This window comes from Nelumbo nucifera, chromosome 1 (genome assembly GCF_055504915.1).
Source record: "Nelumbo nucifera cultivar China Antique chromosome 1, China Antique-T2T, whole genome shotgun sequence".
NCBI classification, from domain to species: Eukaryota; Viridiplantae; Streptophyta; class Magnoliopsida; order Proteales; family Nelumbonaceae; genus Nelumbo; species Nelumbo nucifera.
The window spans coordinates 139,689,960-139,705,970 of NC_142649.1; the positions used below are offsets into that span (position 1 = coordinate 139,689,960).

The 16,011-nt window shown below is 41.1% G+C and overlaps 1 protein-coding gene across 2 annotated transcripts in view; it reads left to right on the top strand.

Annotated features, from left to right (window-relative positions):
• The window catches only part of LOC104585723 (Transducin/WD40 repeat-like superfamily protein), a 92,988-nt gene that overhangs the window by 28,810 nt on the left and 48,167 nt on the right, over positions 1–16,011 (top strand). For both annotated transcript variants that reach the window (XM_088894465.1, XM_010242693.3), the window contains one exon: positions 13,644–14,128. In XM_088894465.1, coding sequence (XP_088750591.1) covers positions 13,644–14,128 — 485 coding nt within the window. The remainder of the gene's footprint in view (positions 1–13,643; positions 14,129–16,011) is intronic.

Consider the following 16,011-nt stretch of genomic DNA (forward strand, 5'->3'; position numbering starts at 1 on the left):
CTATGGGCCTTAGTTATGGGTCTTATGAGCCTTCTTTTCTTCTTCCACAACCTAGGGGTGCTCACGGTTTGGTTAAACGAACCGTGGGGTAATTTTTTGGACCGAACCGAACTGTTCGGTTTTTCAATTTAACCAAACCGAAACCGAACCGATGCAATCGGTCGACTGGTTAACCGGTGGAACAGTTAATTGCAGTTTGGATTTTCGGTTTTTTTTGCCTTCAATATTAAAAAAAAGGTGAAAATCCTTCCTTGCTGACGGTCTGGAGAGAGTGAACATGAACAAGAATTGAGACTGAGAGTGAGAGAGATGAAAGAGAGAGATTGAGGAGGTACATAGAGAATATTAGATTTTTTGAACATCTAAGCTTGGGCTCGGGAAAGGCGGCATTGTCGCCGGCGGTAGCGGAAACGAAGCTAGAAACACCAATGTCGTCTCCCACGACGGCAAACAACAATCACGGAGGGAGAAGCAAAGGAGACTGAGACACCCACGAGTAATAATGCCAAGGCCCTGTTTCATAAATAGGTGAATATACCGGCGGGCTTGCGAGTGGTTCGTAAGCTCTTAGGAAAAAGCCGGCCAGCGTCTTCGGTGGTCGCTGCCATAAAGCCAGTGGCGTTTCAGTGAAGGAGTTCACTGTTACAGTAGTAGGACGGGATCCAGAGCGCTATTCTTCATTGCAAGAGATCGTTCCATGCTTTTAAAGACTAAAGGTAGCGTTATTCTTCATTGTAAGAGATCGTTCAATGCTTCTAAGTTCTAACTAAAGGTAAAGATTTGGATTCTGGTCTACATTGTAAAAGAGATAAAAGAGACAGAAGAGACAAAAGAAAATAAATGCTTGAAACTTTCTGAAAAGACAAAAGAGAAGAAAAGCTTTAAAATTTTTGACTTTCGAGACTGAGAGACTGCAGTCTTCAGTCTGGCACTCTGGTAGAGGCAGCTAGCACTTTAGGAGAGGCACTCTGGCCGAACTTTCAATTTTCAAATTGAAACTTTAAGTTTGAAAGTCTCTCAGACTGCCAAAATTGTTATTCGATTTTCAAAAATAAATAAAAAATATAATATAATATATATAATATTATATAAATATATATTACTGTATATATCGGTCGGTTCGGTTAACTGCTGTTTTTTTTTTTAAATGGTTAACCGAAACTGAACCGAAATTATCGGTTTTTTAAGAATATCGAACCGAAACCGAACCGACCAGTTCGGTTAACCGATTTTTTGGTTCGGTTTCGGTCTGTTTTTTCGGTTGGTTTAGTTTTTTGGTTTTTTTTGCTCACCCCTACCACATCCTATTGCTGAAACTTCTTTCTTCTTCTTTCTCTTTTTTCTTCTTTTCTTTCATTATCTGAATTACTGTAGGTCTAATTTTCAACTAGATGCAAAGAGTGGTGGGGTTTGGGGAGAGATGGAGAAACTGGATGTATGCTTGTGTTTTATCTATTTCGTTCTCCTTGCTGATTAATGGAGTTTCATTGGAGTTTTTTCTTGGCCTCTAGGGGACTCCAGCAGGGAGACCCAAGTTCCCCGCTGCTATTTGTCCTAGTATGGAAGTTCTGAATATGCTTATGGTTAAGGCAACTCAGCTGGGTTGAAGGCTTTAAGGTGGGCTTAGAAGGTCCTTGCATTTGTCATCTTCAGTGTGCTGATGATACTCTTATCTTCCTGAATGCTTCAGTGGAATAGGTGTTAAACCTTAGGGCCATTTTGGGTAATTTTGAAATTCTCATAGGGTTGAAAGTTAATCTGGATAAGCATATGCTAATTGGGGTGGGGGAGGTAGGGAGGGAGAAACTGGATCAATTTGCTGTGGTGTTTGAATGCCAAACTGGGAGTTGCATTTCCTTTATTTGAATTTTGGGTCTACCGGTGGGGTCTAAATCCTCTGAAGTTGGGATATGGAGGCCAATAATTGAGAGAGTGCAGAAAAGGTTGGAGAGCTGGAAGGCAAAATACCTTTCTCTGGAGGGCAGAATCACACTGATTAGGAGTGTACTGTCAAGTCTACCGACATACACTATCTTTCTCTGTTGAAGATTCCAGCAAGGGTAGCTGAATGAATTAAGAAATTACAGAGGGATTTTCTGTGGGAAGGGGTAGGGGGAGACAAGAAAATTCATCTGGTAAGATGGGGCAAGGTGTGTAGGCCAAAAGGAAAGGGCGGTTTGGGGTTTAGAAGGGTTGGAATTTTCAATAAGGCCTTGCTTGGTAAGTGGCTGTGGAGGTTTGGGTTGGATAGGGAGAGGGAATCCCTTTCGAGGAGGGTTATAGTGGGAAAGTATGGGTTGGTGAGGTTTGGGTGGCAACCGTGGAAGGTTTCAAAGTCTTATGGGGTGATTGTCTGGAAAGGAATAATGCAGTTCAACCATGATTTCAAAGCTTTTGTAAGCTAGGAGATGGGTCAAGAATAAGATTTTGGGAAGATGAGTGGTGTGAAGCACGGAAATTGTGTGAGATATGCCCAAAGTTATATAGGCTGACTGATCATGATGTCAAGGTGGATGAGTGCTTTGAGACGAGGGGTGATCAGGTTGTTTGATGCCCCAAATTTAGAAGACCTTTACTGGACCAGGAGATAAGAGGAGTGCACTAGTTTACTGGAAAAAGTTACAGCAGTCAACGGTTTCAACTTCCTCGAGAGATGGACTATGGTGGAAAGAGTGCAGAAATGGAATGTTCAAGTGGAAGGGGTTTGGAGGAGTCCTGTTCCTCCTAGAGGTTTCAGCTTGGCCAATTACTGTGTTTTTGTACTGCTCAGATGAAGAGACTGTACTACACCTGTTCTACACTTGCAAGATTGCAAACTTTATTTGGAAATTCTACTTTTTACTATTTGGGGTCAGGGTTTTTAATCCAAGATCAGCAGCAGAATTTTTCTTAGCCTGGTCATGAATCAGAGGTAGCAGGAAAGCAAAGATAATATGGAGTTGCATACCTTTCGCTGTTTCCTGGGTCCTCTAGAATGAAAGGAACAGGAGAGTTTTTGAAGATAAATCTAAAAATACCAAAACACTTGTGGCTGTGGTGGGGAAACTAGTGGTAGACTGGGCTCAAATCAGTAAATCAGAACTGGGGGAGAATTTTTAGAATGTTCTTGAATTTCATTTGTAATGCTTCTCAGTTTTCCGTTTGTAGTTCTAAATCTGTTATGTATGGTGAGGTGCCATCATGTCACCTCTTGGATTGCAGTTTTTCTTATGATTAATGAAATTTCTTTTTTTCTTTTTCTCTTCAAAAAAAGTGGTCTCAAATACAAGTTGTGTTTTAGCACCATTCTTCGCAGCTTTATGTGGTAAGGTTATTATTGTTTATGGTAAGTTACAGATAGGTACCCTGAACTTTCAATTGCAACACTTGAGTACCCTAAACTTAACAAATAGACACTTGGGTCCATCCGTTTGTATTCTGTCATTTAAACATTACATAATGTCAAAAATACCCGTCTCATGTATTTTGAGATCATTCTACAAAATAAAATCATCACCAGAGAATGCCATCATCAGAAAATTTGAATATGTTATTTGCTGTCCATGTGAGAACTTCATTGTGGTGTTGGTTACCTGAGAATGATCTCAGAATTACATGAGAAGGGTATTTTTGGCATTATGTAATGTTTAACTGACAGAATACGAACGGATGGACCTATATGTCTATTTTTGAGAGTTCAGGGTACCTATTGGTAATTTACCCTATTTTTTATTAGTTGCACTTCTGAGGTGGTAATTGGTAAGCCGTCTGAATGAGGTCACTGGCTTCCCAATTGGCTTGGGGGGGGGAGAAATTTGGAAGTCCTTATAATAGTTGGTACAATTCTCTGTTGTATTGAGTTGGAAGTGCTTCACTTAAGACATGAGGGGACATGTGACAGCTGTTCACAATGGATGTAGTCATACTTGAGACTCGATCTGGTAGTATAAATTTAGTAAAGATGGGTGTAATTGAAGTTATTGGTAGAAAGGGAAATAAGAAAGCGTGTTCAAATTATGGAACAAAGAATTTCAAGTAAAACAAATAAAGAAGCAAAGAATAATTGGTTGAGTTGAAAGAATTCAATTCAATCTGTCTTTGATCTTTCATCTTAGAACAATCAGGACCAAAGGCACACCAAATAACCAGAGATCCCAGATATCTAAAAATGGGTTGATTGGACCACACCAGAAGGCACAAAATGCTGAATCAGTTTACTTTTCTCAAAATAAACAAGTAGACATTATAATTACCTTAAGAGTTTTGGGAATGCTGAAAGGCTACTACTTATAACAATCTTACAAAAACATATCACTAATTATCATGCATGTGAGCCTAGAGAAATTTCCACTCCCAATTCCCATTTAATTCTTTCTCCTGGTTCTCTGATTTGGTGATCACAAATTACCAATTGCTTCCGTGTAACCTCTAGGAATGTCAATGGAGTAGATTAATTGGGTAGCTACCCTGCTCTGCTCATATTGGATTGTCTGATATGCCCCTAATTTGGTTAGGGTTGCGTTTGGATTTTGAAATGCCAATTGGGATAGGTTCAATTCATCTTGTGTCAAGTTAGTAAATTGGTATTATGCTATATGGATTTTGCATTTTTGTCTCGTTTTTTTCATATTAATTTTTTTACTCATTCTCCTTTTCTATTAGTGTTTTCCTACCTCTTATCTTTCCCTGCCTTGCTTCTCCTTGTGTGCAGTCACTTGACTTACTTCCTGTCTGCTCTATTCATGGATTGGGTTTGGATTGTGGTGTAGTCGGGATGTGTTGGGTTCATGTTAAGCCCAGCCAATAGTGGGACCAACTCAATGATATCCCCTATAGCCTACTACCTGTTTTATATTTGCACAGTATTTGGGTTTGCAAAAGGTCTCGGATTTCAATTTGATAATGAGGTTTGGGTCTGGGAAAGAGTGTAATATTGGGGTGTTTTTTTTTGGTATGGCCTTCTGTTTGGATACGGGCCTGGTATGGGCTTGGAATGGATTAGCAACCCACAGAAAGACCCAAAGAAATTCCAACTTGTGGCATGTTTAACAGCTGGTCCACAATTTTATACTTGTGTCTCTACCTTCAGGTGCTGGTAATGCTGCTTCTTGAGTCCTGCATCAATGTGAATATTACATGAAAGTGCAAATTTGTTTAGTTTTCTGCTGCTTTTTGTGTGATGAGAGGAAAGAACATGGTCAAGTACATTGCTGAACTCCATTATATTGTGTAAAATTTATTTCTTCAGTCGCCAAAATAAATTATTTCTCCATTGCCTAAGCAGAGGCTTACACGGAAAAATGCTAATTCTGTTCTCATCCTAGTTTAAAATTATTAATCATGGGTAGGGGTGGCAATGAGCCAAGCTTTTCACAAGCTGCTCGAGAGCTCGAATTCGAACCCAATTCATTGGCTCGATTATTAAACGAGCTGAGCTCGAGCATACTAGAGCTTGGCTCGCGAGCCGGCTCGAGAATATATATATATATATTGATCAATAACAACACTTTTATTAAAATAGATATGGAAGTTACAACCAGATTGGAGGGGTAAAATGTCTTAACCCTCCCTTTCAAACCTGAAAACACATATTACAAGATAGCCCAAAAGAAATTAGTTCTTCCCACCCCTTGTTTAGCCAAGGTGTCATCCATGGAGTTGGTACTCCTCTTAGCCCATTGAACCCTTATAATTATGTTTTAAGTTAGCTGCTTGATTTTCTTTCTTTCATTTGAGAACTTCCACAGGCTGGACTCTTCCTTCTACAACCATCTAACAATCAGTTGAGAATCTCCTTCCACCAGCAACTTACTAATATTCAACTGTTTAGCTCTTTTAACTCCTTCTAGAACTGTCAGGATTTCAGCTCTTAGTGAATCCCCCTAGCCTATAGGTCCTAAGAACATAGCAATAATTCGACCTTTGTTCCTGAAAATACCACCTATGCCTGAAAGGCCTGAATTCCTTCACTACTACCATCGAAGTTCAATTTGATGAAACTCAAGTCTGGTGGAGTCCAAACAGGTCTAATATCACTAGACATAGGAGCTGACCGAGCCACTTCTTCCCAGTTTCTAATGATTTCTCCTACTGAATAGGCTTCAAAAAGCTTCAAAGACTTGACCCAGTGGGCCATCCTAACATATACAAGTTCTACGAGGGCTTCCTTGCTTTTTTCTTTTCCATGAAATAATCTTTGATTTCTTTCTTCCCAGACCATCTAGCAAACAACAGCTATTAGCACATCTCCATAAGATTTTACCTCTCTTACATAAGATGCACCAGTGCGGGGATAAGCACCAATTAGGCCTTTTCTTTTGAAGTAGGTCACAAGTGTTACACTTTTCTAGGAGGGATGGGGCTACCCTAAACTTCCCGGTACTGGGCTAGACTGTGCCAATGCTTTGAAAAAGGAAGGAGCAGGAGAAGATACCCAAAGGAACAAGAGACCAAACCCTGGAGTCCACACTGGAAGAAGGTTCAAGAACTACCTCATCCAAGATTTTAAGCAAATTCGAATTGGGTTCCAACTCAAAATCTCTAAGAGTCCTTCTAAGACTCAAGTTCCAACCAATTGCAGAATTGGACAAGGTAGCAAAAGTTGCTACTGGTTCATTTTTAAACCTAGATAGAGCAAACAAAGAGGGAAACTACTCTTTCAAGGGAAGATCCCCCACCCAAGTATGTTCCCAAAAATTTACAAACAAGCCAGAACCAAGATCATACCTGATGAATGGAAGAAATGACTGCAGGATGGCATGAATCGACTTCCAAGGAGAGGCTCTTGAAGCCCTAGATGATAGTCTCGGATCCCAGACAGCTGCCTCTTACCCATGAATACTTGGGATTATTTTAGCCCACAAGTTCTCCCTTTCTTTGGACCATCTCCATAACCATTTCCCTAAAAGAACTTCATTCTTCTTCTGCAGATTTCCCAGCCCCAGTCTCCCTTCACTTTTGGATCTTGTAACTAGATTCCACCTAACTCTATGGTCCCTTCTCTCCTCCCCGGGTTCCCATAAAAAGTCCCTCATTAGTTTTTCCAACTCCCTACTAACTCCTTTAGGGATTCTGAACACAGACAGGAAATAGGTTGGAAGGTTTGCCAATGTTGACTTAATCAGGGTTATCCTGCCCCCTAGAGACAAGTAGTTCTTCTTCCAGGAAGCTAGCCTTTTAGTGAACTTGTCAATCACTGGATTCCAAAGACTCTTTTTTCTAGGATTATCTCCTAAAGGAAGCCCTAAATACTTTAGTGGCCATTGAGCTATCTCACAACCTAACACTCGGGCCCTTTCCTCTACCTCTCCTTCACTCATATTAATACCAATCGCACATCTCTTACCCTGATTTACTTTGAGGTTTTGAAAGGGATGGTAGGATCCATCGTATGGACGCCAAAACTGTTGCGGAATGGGTGGGCGAATTTCAAAAATTTCCTACCTTCCTTCCAACTAGGAATCACATTCCTTGATTTTAGAATCAAGATTCAAGGATCCTACTTGAACCAAAACCGAACCAAATCTGAACCAAAAAGAAGGGAGTGATTATACCTGATCCAAAGAAATAATATCTCCCAAAGTTGGTGTTCACGCCCAAAGAAGACACCAAGATCTGCTCCTGCTGAAGATGACACAACAACTGTGGAACAGAACCAGCAGAGTGCGTCCTACACACTGAATCTTTCACAAGAATCCTTTGGAAACAATGAGTACCGAACTGAATCAGCCTTTCAGCAAAGACTGATATCAAGAACTCTTTCTTGATCTTTCCCTCATAGAGAAATCGAACTGTTGGTGGTTGGTGGCGGCTGAAGGAGAAGAGAGCTAAAGAAAGTGGCGAACTGAAGGGATGAGAGATCCATCCTATGGACGCCCAAAGATTGCGGAATAAGGGGCGAATTTCAAAAATTTTATCTCTCCCTTCAACTGGGAATCGTATTCCCTATTTAGAAAATCATATTTTCAAGGATCAATCTTGAACCATAAACTGAACCAGATCTGAACCAAAAGGAGTGGGAGAGGATTATACCTGATACGGAGAAATACTATCTCCCAATGGAGGTGTTCACGCCCAAGGAAGGATCCAAAATCTGCTCCCACTGAAGATGGCGCAGTGAAGGATGGAGCAGAATCAACAACGTTCTTCAAAAGAACTTGACCCTTCGCAAGAATCAACTGGATGGCTTGTGAGTACAGCTCCAACCAATCTTTTCCAAAAATATTGAGATCAAGATCAAATCTTGATTGCTCCCAAGAACTGGAGATCGAACTGAAGGAATGGCAATGGCAGGAAGGTGGCGGCAGGAGAGAATTCGCAGTATGCAGGAAATCTCTCAATCTCTCTTTCTTTAAGAGAAGAATGCTGTTGATGATCTAAAAGGCTGCCGCCCCCTTCCCCTTTTATAATCTCAAAGGGATCAGCTCCTAATCAGATTAGGAGTTGCTAATCCAAATCATATTTGGGTTAGAAGTCCCTTAGTGATAGTGGATAATCCTTATCTTATCTGCAGATCAGATCAGCTATCTCCTAATATAATTAGGAGGTTTCCAGATCTAAATCTCATTTAGATCTTGGACTCTCTGAGTGGATAGGGTCTAAGCCCAACCCTTTTAGCTGACCCACTTCAGAATTCGCCCCCTTTAAATGACTGATCAAATCAGCCCAGTTCGAAATGGGCTTAAGGCCCATTTAAGGTTATGTACTCAAAAAGCCTTCCAAACTGTTGCCCAGTTGGGCTTCCTTGTATGGCATGGGACCCAAGCATTGATCTACACATCAGCCACATGGGTTCAGCCCAGCCTTTGTTACAAGGCCTGGCCGAATGCACTGCTGAAGACAGTGTACCCCCTGAAACCCATCAAATGGGCTCTATGGGCCCAACACTTACACCAAGTGGTCCTTGGGCCAAGCCACCTTGTAACACCCAGGGACTGTGGGTAGATGCAAGATTAGCCCATCAGGTGTTATCCTCAATGGTCTTACACTTAACCTCTCAGCCCATAATGATCATACACTGCCCGACAAGAGAGGACCTCTCCCTCGGCTGCAAGGAACAGTGTTGCACTCTCCACTTATATGGATCCCGGGAATTGAAACCTTTTGCATACCTTTTAGAAACCATAATATATATACTTTTATATCTCATATAAAATATACTTTGCAAAAAACAAATCTCAACGATTGAAATCGGCTGTCGGCAGTCTTGGCTTCCATCAGTGAGAGTGCATCCCTGATCATTACCTTTGTCCGACAAAGGGGCTGATCCTGTCACTATGATCACCCACTCAGATGAATTCTCGGACTGCCCCAACATACCCAGGTTTTGACCCCCGCTAAGGATCTCACTGATTGGTACATCAAAGATAGCCCAATCCGACACCTAGTGCAGTATCATAATCGAGTCTAGGGGTCGGGTGTAACTTTCCAGTTTTGCCCATCAATCTCCAAGGTCCAGGGCAATACTGGAAATCTAGTCCAGTTCAAAGATTCAATTAATCCTACACTGTATGTGCCTAGGGTCTCACCCTGGCAGCTGAGACAGGCCACTCCAACCGACTTGGTGGCACCACAGTGTCAGCCTTGTCAGGATAGGTCTCCCCAGACCGACCCACTGGCTGTGAACATTCTAAACTAACACGAGTCTCATTAAGTGTCCAGTTTAAGGGTATTACACAGAAACATACCAAGGGAACATGAATCAAATATGTATCTTTATTCATTTACAATAAACTCATAAAGTACATCATTCTGATTGAAGCTAAGGGCATACAAAACTGTCTAACACGAACTGCTTTTCTCCTCTTGGGTTTTCTGAGATCTGATCTTCAGAATGCAGACGTGTTCTCTTGGAAAAACCTAGGGTTGGAATTCAAGTCATTCGAAATTAGGGTTTCCTCCACTTTCTTAATGATTAAGAAAAACCTCCTAATCATATCAGGAGTTGCCCTTATCCAAATCTATATTTGGATTAGGACTCTTCTTAATCTTATCTGCAGATTAGATAAGTTTTTGGGCTCATCCTAATCTCAGATCCGCCCCTTTTTTGTGACTGATCAAATCAGCCCAGTTCGAAATGGGCTTTAGGCCCAATAAGAACCAAGTGCTCAATAGTCTTCCAAATTGCTGCCCAGTTGGGCTTCTTTGTATGGCGTGGGACCCAAGCATTGATCTACACACCAGCCACATGGGTTCGGCCCAACCTCTATTACAAGGCCTAGCCGAATTCAATGGAGAGCCCAATGAACCCCTTGAGCCCATCACATGGACCCTATGTGTTAGACAGTTTTGTATGCCCTTAGCTTCAATCAGAATGATGTACTTTATGAGTTTATTGTAGATGAATAAAAGTGCATATTTGATTCATGTTCCCTTGGTATGTTTCTGTGTAATACCCTTAAACTGGACACTTAATGAGACTCGTGTTAGTTTAGAATGTTCACAGCTAGTGGGTCGGTCTGGGGAGATCTATCCTGACAAGGCTGACACTGTGGTGCCACCAAGTCGGTTGGGGTGGCCTGTCTCATCTACCAGGGTGAGACCCTAGGCACATACAGTGTAGGATTAATTGAATCTTTGAACTGCACCAGATTTTCAGTATTGCCTTGGACCTTGGAGATTGATGGGCAAAACTGGAAAGTTACACCCGACCCCTAGACTCGATTATGATACTGCACTAGGTGTCGGATTGGGGATGCACTCTCATTGATGGAAACCAAGACTGCCGGCAGCCGATTTCAACCGTTGAGATTTGTTTTGCAAAGTATATTTTATATGAGATATAAAAGTATATATATTATGGTTTCTCAAATGTTTGCAAAAAGGTTTTAATTCCCGGGATCTATGTAAGTGGAGAGTGCAACACTGTTTCTTGCAGCCGAGGGAGAGGTCCTCTCTTGTCGGGCAGTGTATGATCATTATGGGCTGAGAGGTTGAGTGTAAGACCATTGAGGATAATACCTGATGGGCTAATCTTGCATCTGCCCACAGTCCCTGGGTGTTACAAGGTGGCTTGGCCCAGGGACCACTTAGGGTAAGTGTTGGGCCCATAGAGCCCATTCGATGGGTTTCAGGGGGTGCACTGTCTTTAACAGTGTATTCGGCCAGGCCTTGTAACAAAGGCTGGGCCGAACCCATGTGGCTGATGTGTAGATCAATGCTTGGGTCCCACGCCATACAAGGAAGCCCAACTAGGCAGCAGTTAGGACGGTTAAGTGAGCACATAAGCTTAATGGGCCTAAAGCCCATTTCGAACTGGGCTATTTTTTTAGTTAATTAAAGGGGCGAATTCTGAGATAGAATTAGTAGATAGGATAGGGTCTTGACCCTATCCACTCAGAGAGTCCAGATCTGAATGTGATTCAGATCTAGAAACCTCCTAATGAGATTAGGAGAAAGCTAATCTAATCTGCAGATAAGATAAGGGTTTATCCCTATCACCTAAAGAGAGGTCTTATCCAAATCAGCTGCTCCTAATTGGATTAGGAGCTGATCTTTTAGGTTAACAAAAAGAAGGGAGATTTCTGCACCTTGCGAATACTCTCTTGCCGCCTCCCTGTTCTTGCCGCCCTGTTTGCCAGTTCGATCTCCAGTTGTGGGAGAAGTCAAGATTGGATCTTGACATCAATTCTTGGAGGAAGAATTGATAGGAAGTTGTGCTCACGTGCCATCCTGCTGTTTCTTGTGAAGGACAGAGTTCTTGGAGAAGAACACTACTGATTCTGCTCCATCCTACACTGCGCCATCTTCAGTGGGAGCAGTCTTTGGATCCTTCCTTGGGCGTGAACACCTTCATTGGGAGATATTATTTCTCCGTATCAGGTATAATCCTCCCCTACTCATTTTGGTTCAGATCTGGTTCAGTTTAAGGTTCAAGAATGATCATTGAAAAATTTTTGAAATTCGCCCCCTTAATTCCGTAATCTTTGGGCGTCCATGGGATGGATCTCTCATCCCCTTCACTATGGGCCCAACACTTACACTAAGTGGTCCCTGAGCCAAGCCATCTTACAAAAACTCAGGAACTGTGGGCAGGTGCAAGATTAGCCCATCAGGTATTATCCTAAATGGCCTTACATTAACCTCTCAACCCATAATGATCAAGCACTGCCCGACAAGAGAGGACCTCTCCCTCGGCTGCAAGGAACAATGCTGCACTCTCTACTCACATGGATCCCGAGAATTAAAACCATTTGCAAACATTTCGAAACCATATATAAGTATATATCATATATATAAATTTTGCAAAACAAAATTCCAACGATTGAAATCAACTGCCGGCAGTTTGGTTTCCATCAGAGAGAGTGCATCCCCGGCCATTACCTTTGTCCGACAAAGGGGCTGATCCCGTCACTACGATCACCCACTTAGATGAATTCTCAGATTGTCCCAACATACCTAGGTTTTGACCCCCGCTAAGGATCTCACTGATTGGCATATCAAAGACCGCTCAATCCGACACCTAGTGCAGTACCATAATCGGGTCTAGGGGTCAAGTAATCCTAGACAATACTGGAAATCTGGTCCAGTTCAAGGGTTCAAGTAATCCTACGGCTGAGACGAGCCACCCCAACAGTTGGCAGCACAACAGTGTCAGCCTTGACAGGATAAATCTCCCCAGACTTATCCAATGGCTGTGAACATTTAAAACCAACACAAGTCTCATTAAGTGTCTAGTTTTAAGGTCTTACACAGAAGCATACCACACAACATGAATCAAACATGTACTTTTATTTACATTAAATATCAAAAGTACATCAGAAATGATTGAAGCTAAGGGCATACAAAAACTGTCCAACAGGTTTGTCATTTGTTCAAACACCCTAATCACCAGCTTCAGATTGCTCACCCATCTAATCTCCTCTCCATCACAAAACATAATTGTGTCATCTGCAAATTGTAGGTGAGTGATCGGAACTCTATCCCTCCCCACTCTCTATCCACTAATCAGATTTCTAGAGTCTACCCTCGCAATAAGCCTCCCTAACACTTCAGCAATTAGGGTAAAGAGGAAAGGGGAGAGAGGGTCCCCTTGCCTAATACCCCGCCCAAAACCAAAAGACTCTAAAACTTCCAACCGGCTTGAGTATATATATATATATATTTGAGATTTAATATATATATATATGTATATATATATGTAATATAATAAAAATATTATAATTATTAATTATTATAAATAAAAAAAATATTTTTATATATATATTTTTATTTTTATAAAATATTTATTCTCAAAATCGAGCTCGAGCTTATGAATTTTTGACTCGAGCCAAGGTCGAGCTCAAGGTTTTGGATCGAACCGAGCTCGAGCTAGAGCTCGAGCCTTGTAGAATAGTCTTAAGCCGAGCTTGAGCTTGGTACTATTCGGCTTGGCTCGGCTCGAATCCACCCCTAATCATGGGTTTACCATATTTATTTGTAGCTTATTGCAAAAAGTGCTTATTTGAAAAGCATCTCTAATATGTAAATTACATTGTTGTTTACTTTCATTTTGATATATTTGACTTGGTGTTTCAATTGGATCAGACACAGGATTTGGATAGAAGAACAAAAGGGAAAAAAGAAAAGAGAAAAAATATCTAATGTGTGAAGAAAAAAGTAGTTATGAGATTGTAGCAGATGTAGATTTTTTTTTTTTTTATCTGCTGATAGAAATTATTGTACAGATCATCTTCTTGCCTCTGCTGGAATGGATCACATGGTCTGTATATGGAATGTATGGAGCAAAAGTCAGCAGAAAGCACGTATATTCAATTATCACAATGCTGCAGTCAAAGATGTCAGGTGGTTACCACAAGGGTTCTCTCTGCTTTCTTGTGGATATGATTGTTCTTCGAGGCTAGTTGACATTGAGAAGGGAATAGAAACTCAGATTTTTAAGGAAGATCAAGTTGTTGGGGTCATAAAATTCCATCCAGAAAACTCCAATCTCTTCCTTTCTGGAGGTTCAAAGGGCCATCTCAAACTCTGGGATATAAGAGTTGGAAAGGCAATGTGCAACTACAATCGGAATCTTGGCCCAGTCCTGGATGTTGATTTCAGTTATGATGCCAAACATTTCATCTCTTCCAGCGATATCTCAAGAAGCAATGTCAGTGAAAACTCTATTATTGTTTGGGATGTCTCACGTCAAGTACCTCTTTCTAACCAGGTACTAGATCCAACCATTGTTTCTTCCTTTTTATTACTTCTCATTTTTCCTTTTAATGTTTGAGATTTCTATAACATCATTAAAGAGTTCTGCATTTTCTTGCTAGAAAATCAGGGGTGCATTTCATGATTTGCATTTATTTTCCCTGATTTACTTGCTATTCTTGCTCTGAGTGCAATTTCACTTTGTTTTGGTACATGGAAATATTTGCAGTTTCTCTTGTTTACAACAATTGAAATTTATAATTATGGTATGCAATATGCATTGAATTTTAGATGAAGGTTACAATTAGACTATATGATTTCTTTCACAGTGCATTGTCAAATACCAATCTGCACAAGCATATGTGCAACTAGAGATGTGAATATTTGGGATTTACATTTTCTCATTCTTGCATTATATTCTACTTTAGTTGTCTTTCTAAGGATTTTATTCAACGTAGTGTAGGAAAAATATAGCTTAGGAATTAAGCTTAGCTTTCTTGTCAATACCTTCTAACCATCCTATTTGTTCTTGTCTCGTCCAATATTATAGCTCTATAACTCGGCCTTGTCTGTTTTTTGATAAATGAGAGTAGTTTTATTAATTCAAATAACGAAAGTACAGTCAGCCTTGGAGGTTCTAAATATCGATACGCCCGATGCACTGGTAGGGGTGTATCGGTACTGTTTTTTTTATTTTATTTTTAATTTTTTTTTCAAATCCGGTTCAGGGGGGGCAGTTTAAGGTTCCTCCACCCCCTGAACCGGTCAAAACCCCGATACACCCTCTGTAGGGGCGTATCGGGGTGCTCCCGATACGATACGTATCGGCCGATACGTAACGATTTTTTGAACCTTGTACTAAACATACACAAGCCTGAAACACAATTATAAAGTAGCCCAAAACAGATCTCGCCTTGACACCCGTTGCTTGGCCAGAGAATCAGTCATTGCATTTGCTGATCTGCCGACCAACTGAAACCAGACAGTCATATTTCTTGTCAGCCATTTAGCTTTCTTTAACAGATTCCTGTAGCCCCAACAAGCTGTTTCTGGACTTGTCAGCCAGCCCACTACTACCTTGGATTCCCCTTCTATCAAATTGTTTACTCCAAGTTGACTGGCTGTCTGTATACCTTGTACCGCTGCTAGTATCTCTGCCCTTACAGAATCACCGACAGCCACTGGTCTTGAAAATAAAGACAACATGTTGCTGTCTTTGTCTCTCAGAAGCCCTTCTATTCTAGATGGCCCTGGGTTACCTTGGCAGCTACCATCAAAATTCAATTTTACCACTCCATCCGGTGGGGCTTTCCATTCAGCTTGTGATTTGTTCTTTGTGGAGACTGTAGAAGCCACTGCTGCCCAGTTTCTCCTTAAGTCAAAGGAGTAATCTGCCAACAAGTGTGAAGATTTCAGCCACGAGACTGTCCTTGTTATTATGCATTCCTTGATTTCAGCAAGACTTCTTTCCTTTTCTTGAAATATTCTAGCATTTCTCTCCTCCCATAATGTCCACAAGGTAGCGGCCTGATGCATTTCCACATTAGCTTCCCTCTAGAACTTGGCCTTGTTCCAGGACCCCTTGTAGGATGTCATTGACTGCATTTGGTCATTGAGCTTTCACTGTTGAGGTTTCCAGATATTTCCACTCTCTTTTATGTTGGTATAACATAGTGAGAATAATCTGTTGTACCAGGTTTGCTGTTGGTGGTCTCTCCTGGAATGGAGTTTCATTGGTCTCCACCAAGGTTTAAAGTATCGATACACCCAATACGCATGAAAAGGTGTACCAGGTATTTCACTACTTAATAACTTTTTTTTAGTTTTTTTTTTCAAATTTGCATCAGGGGATCAGTTTTAAGCATGCCTACCCCCTGAAAATGGTCAAAGTCTGAAACA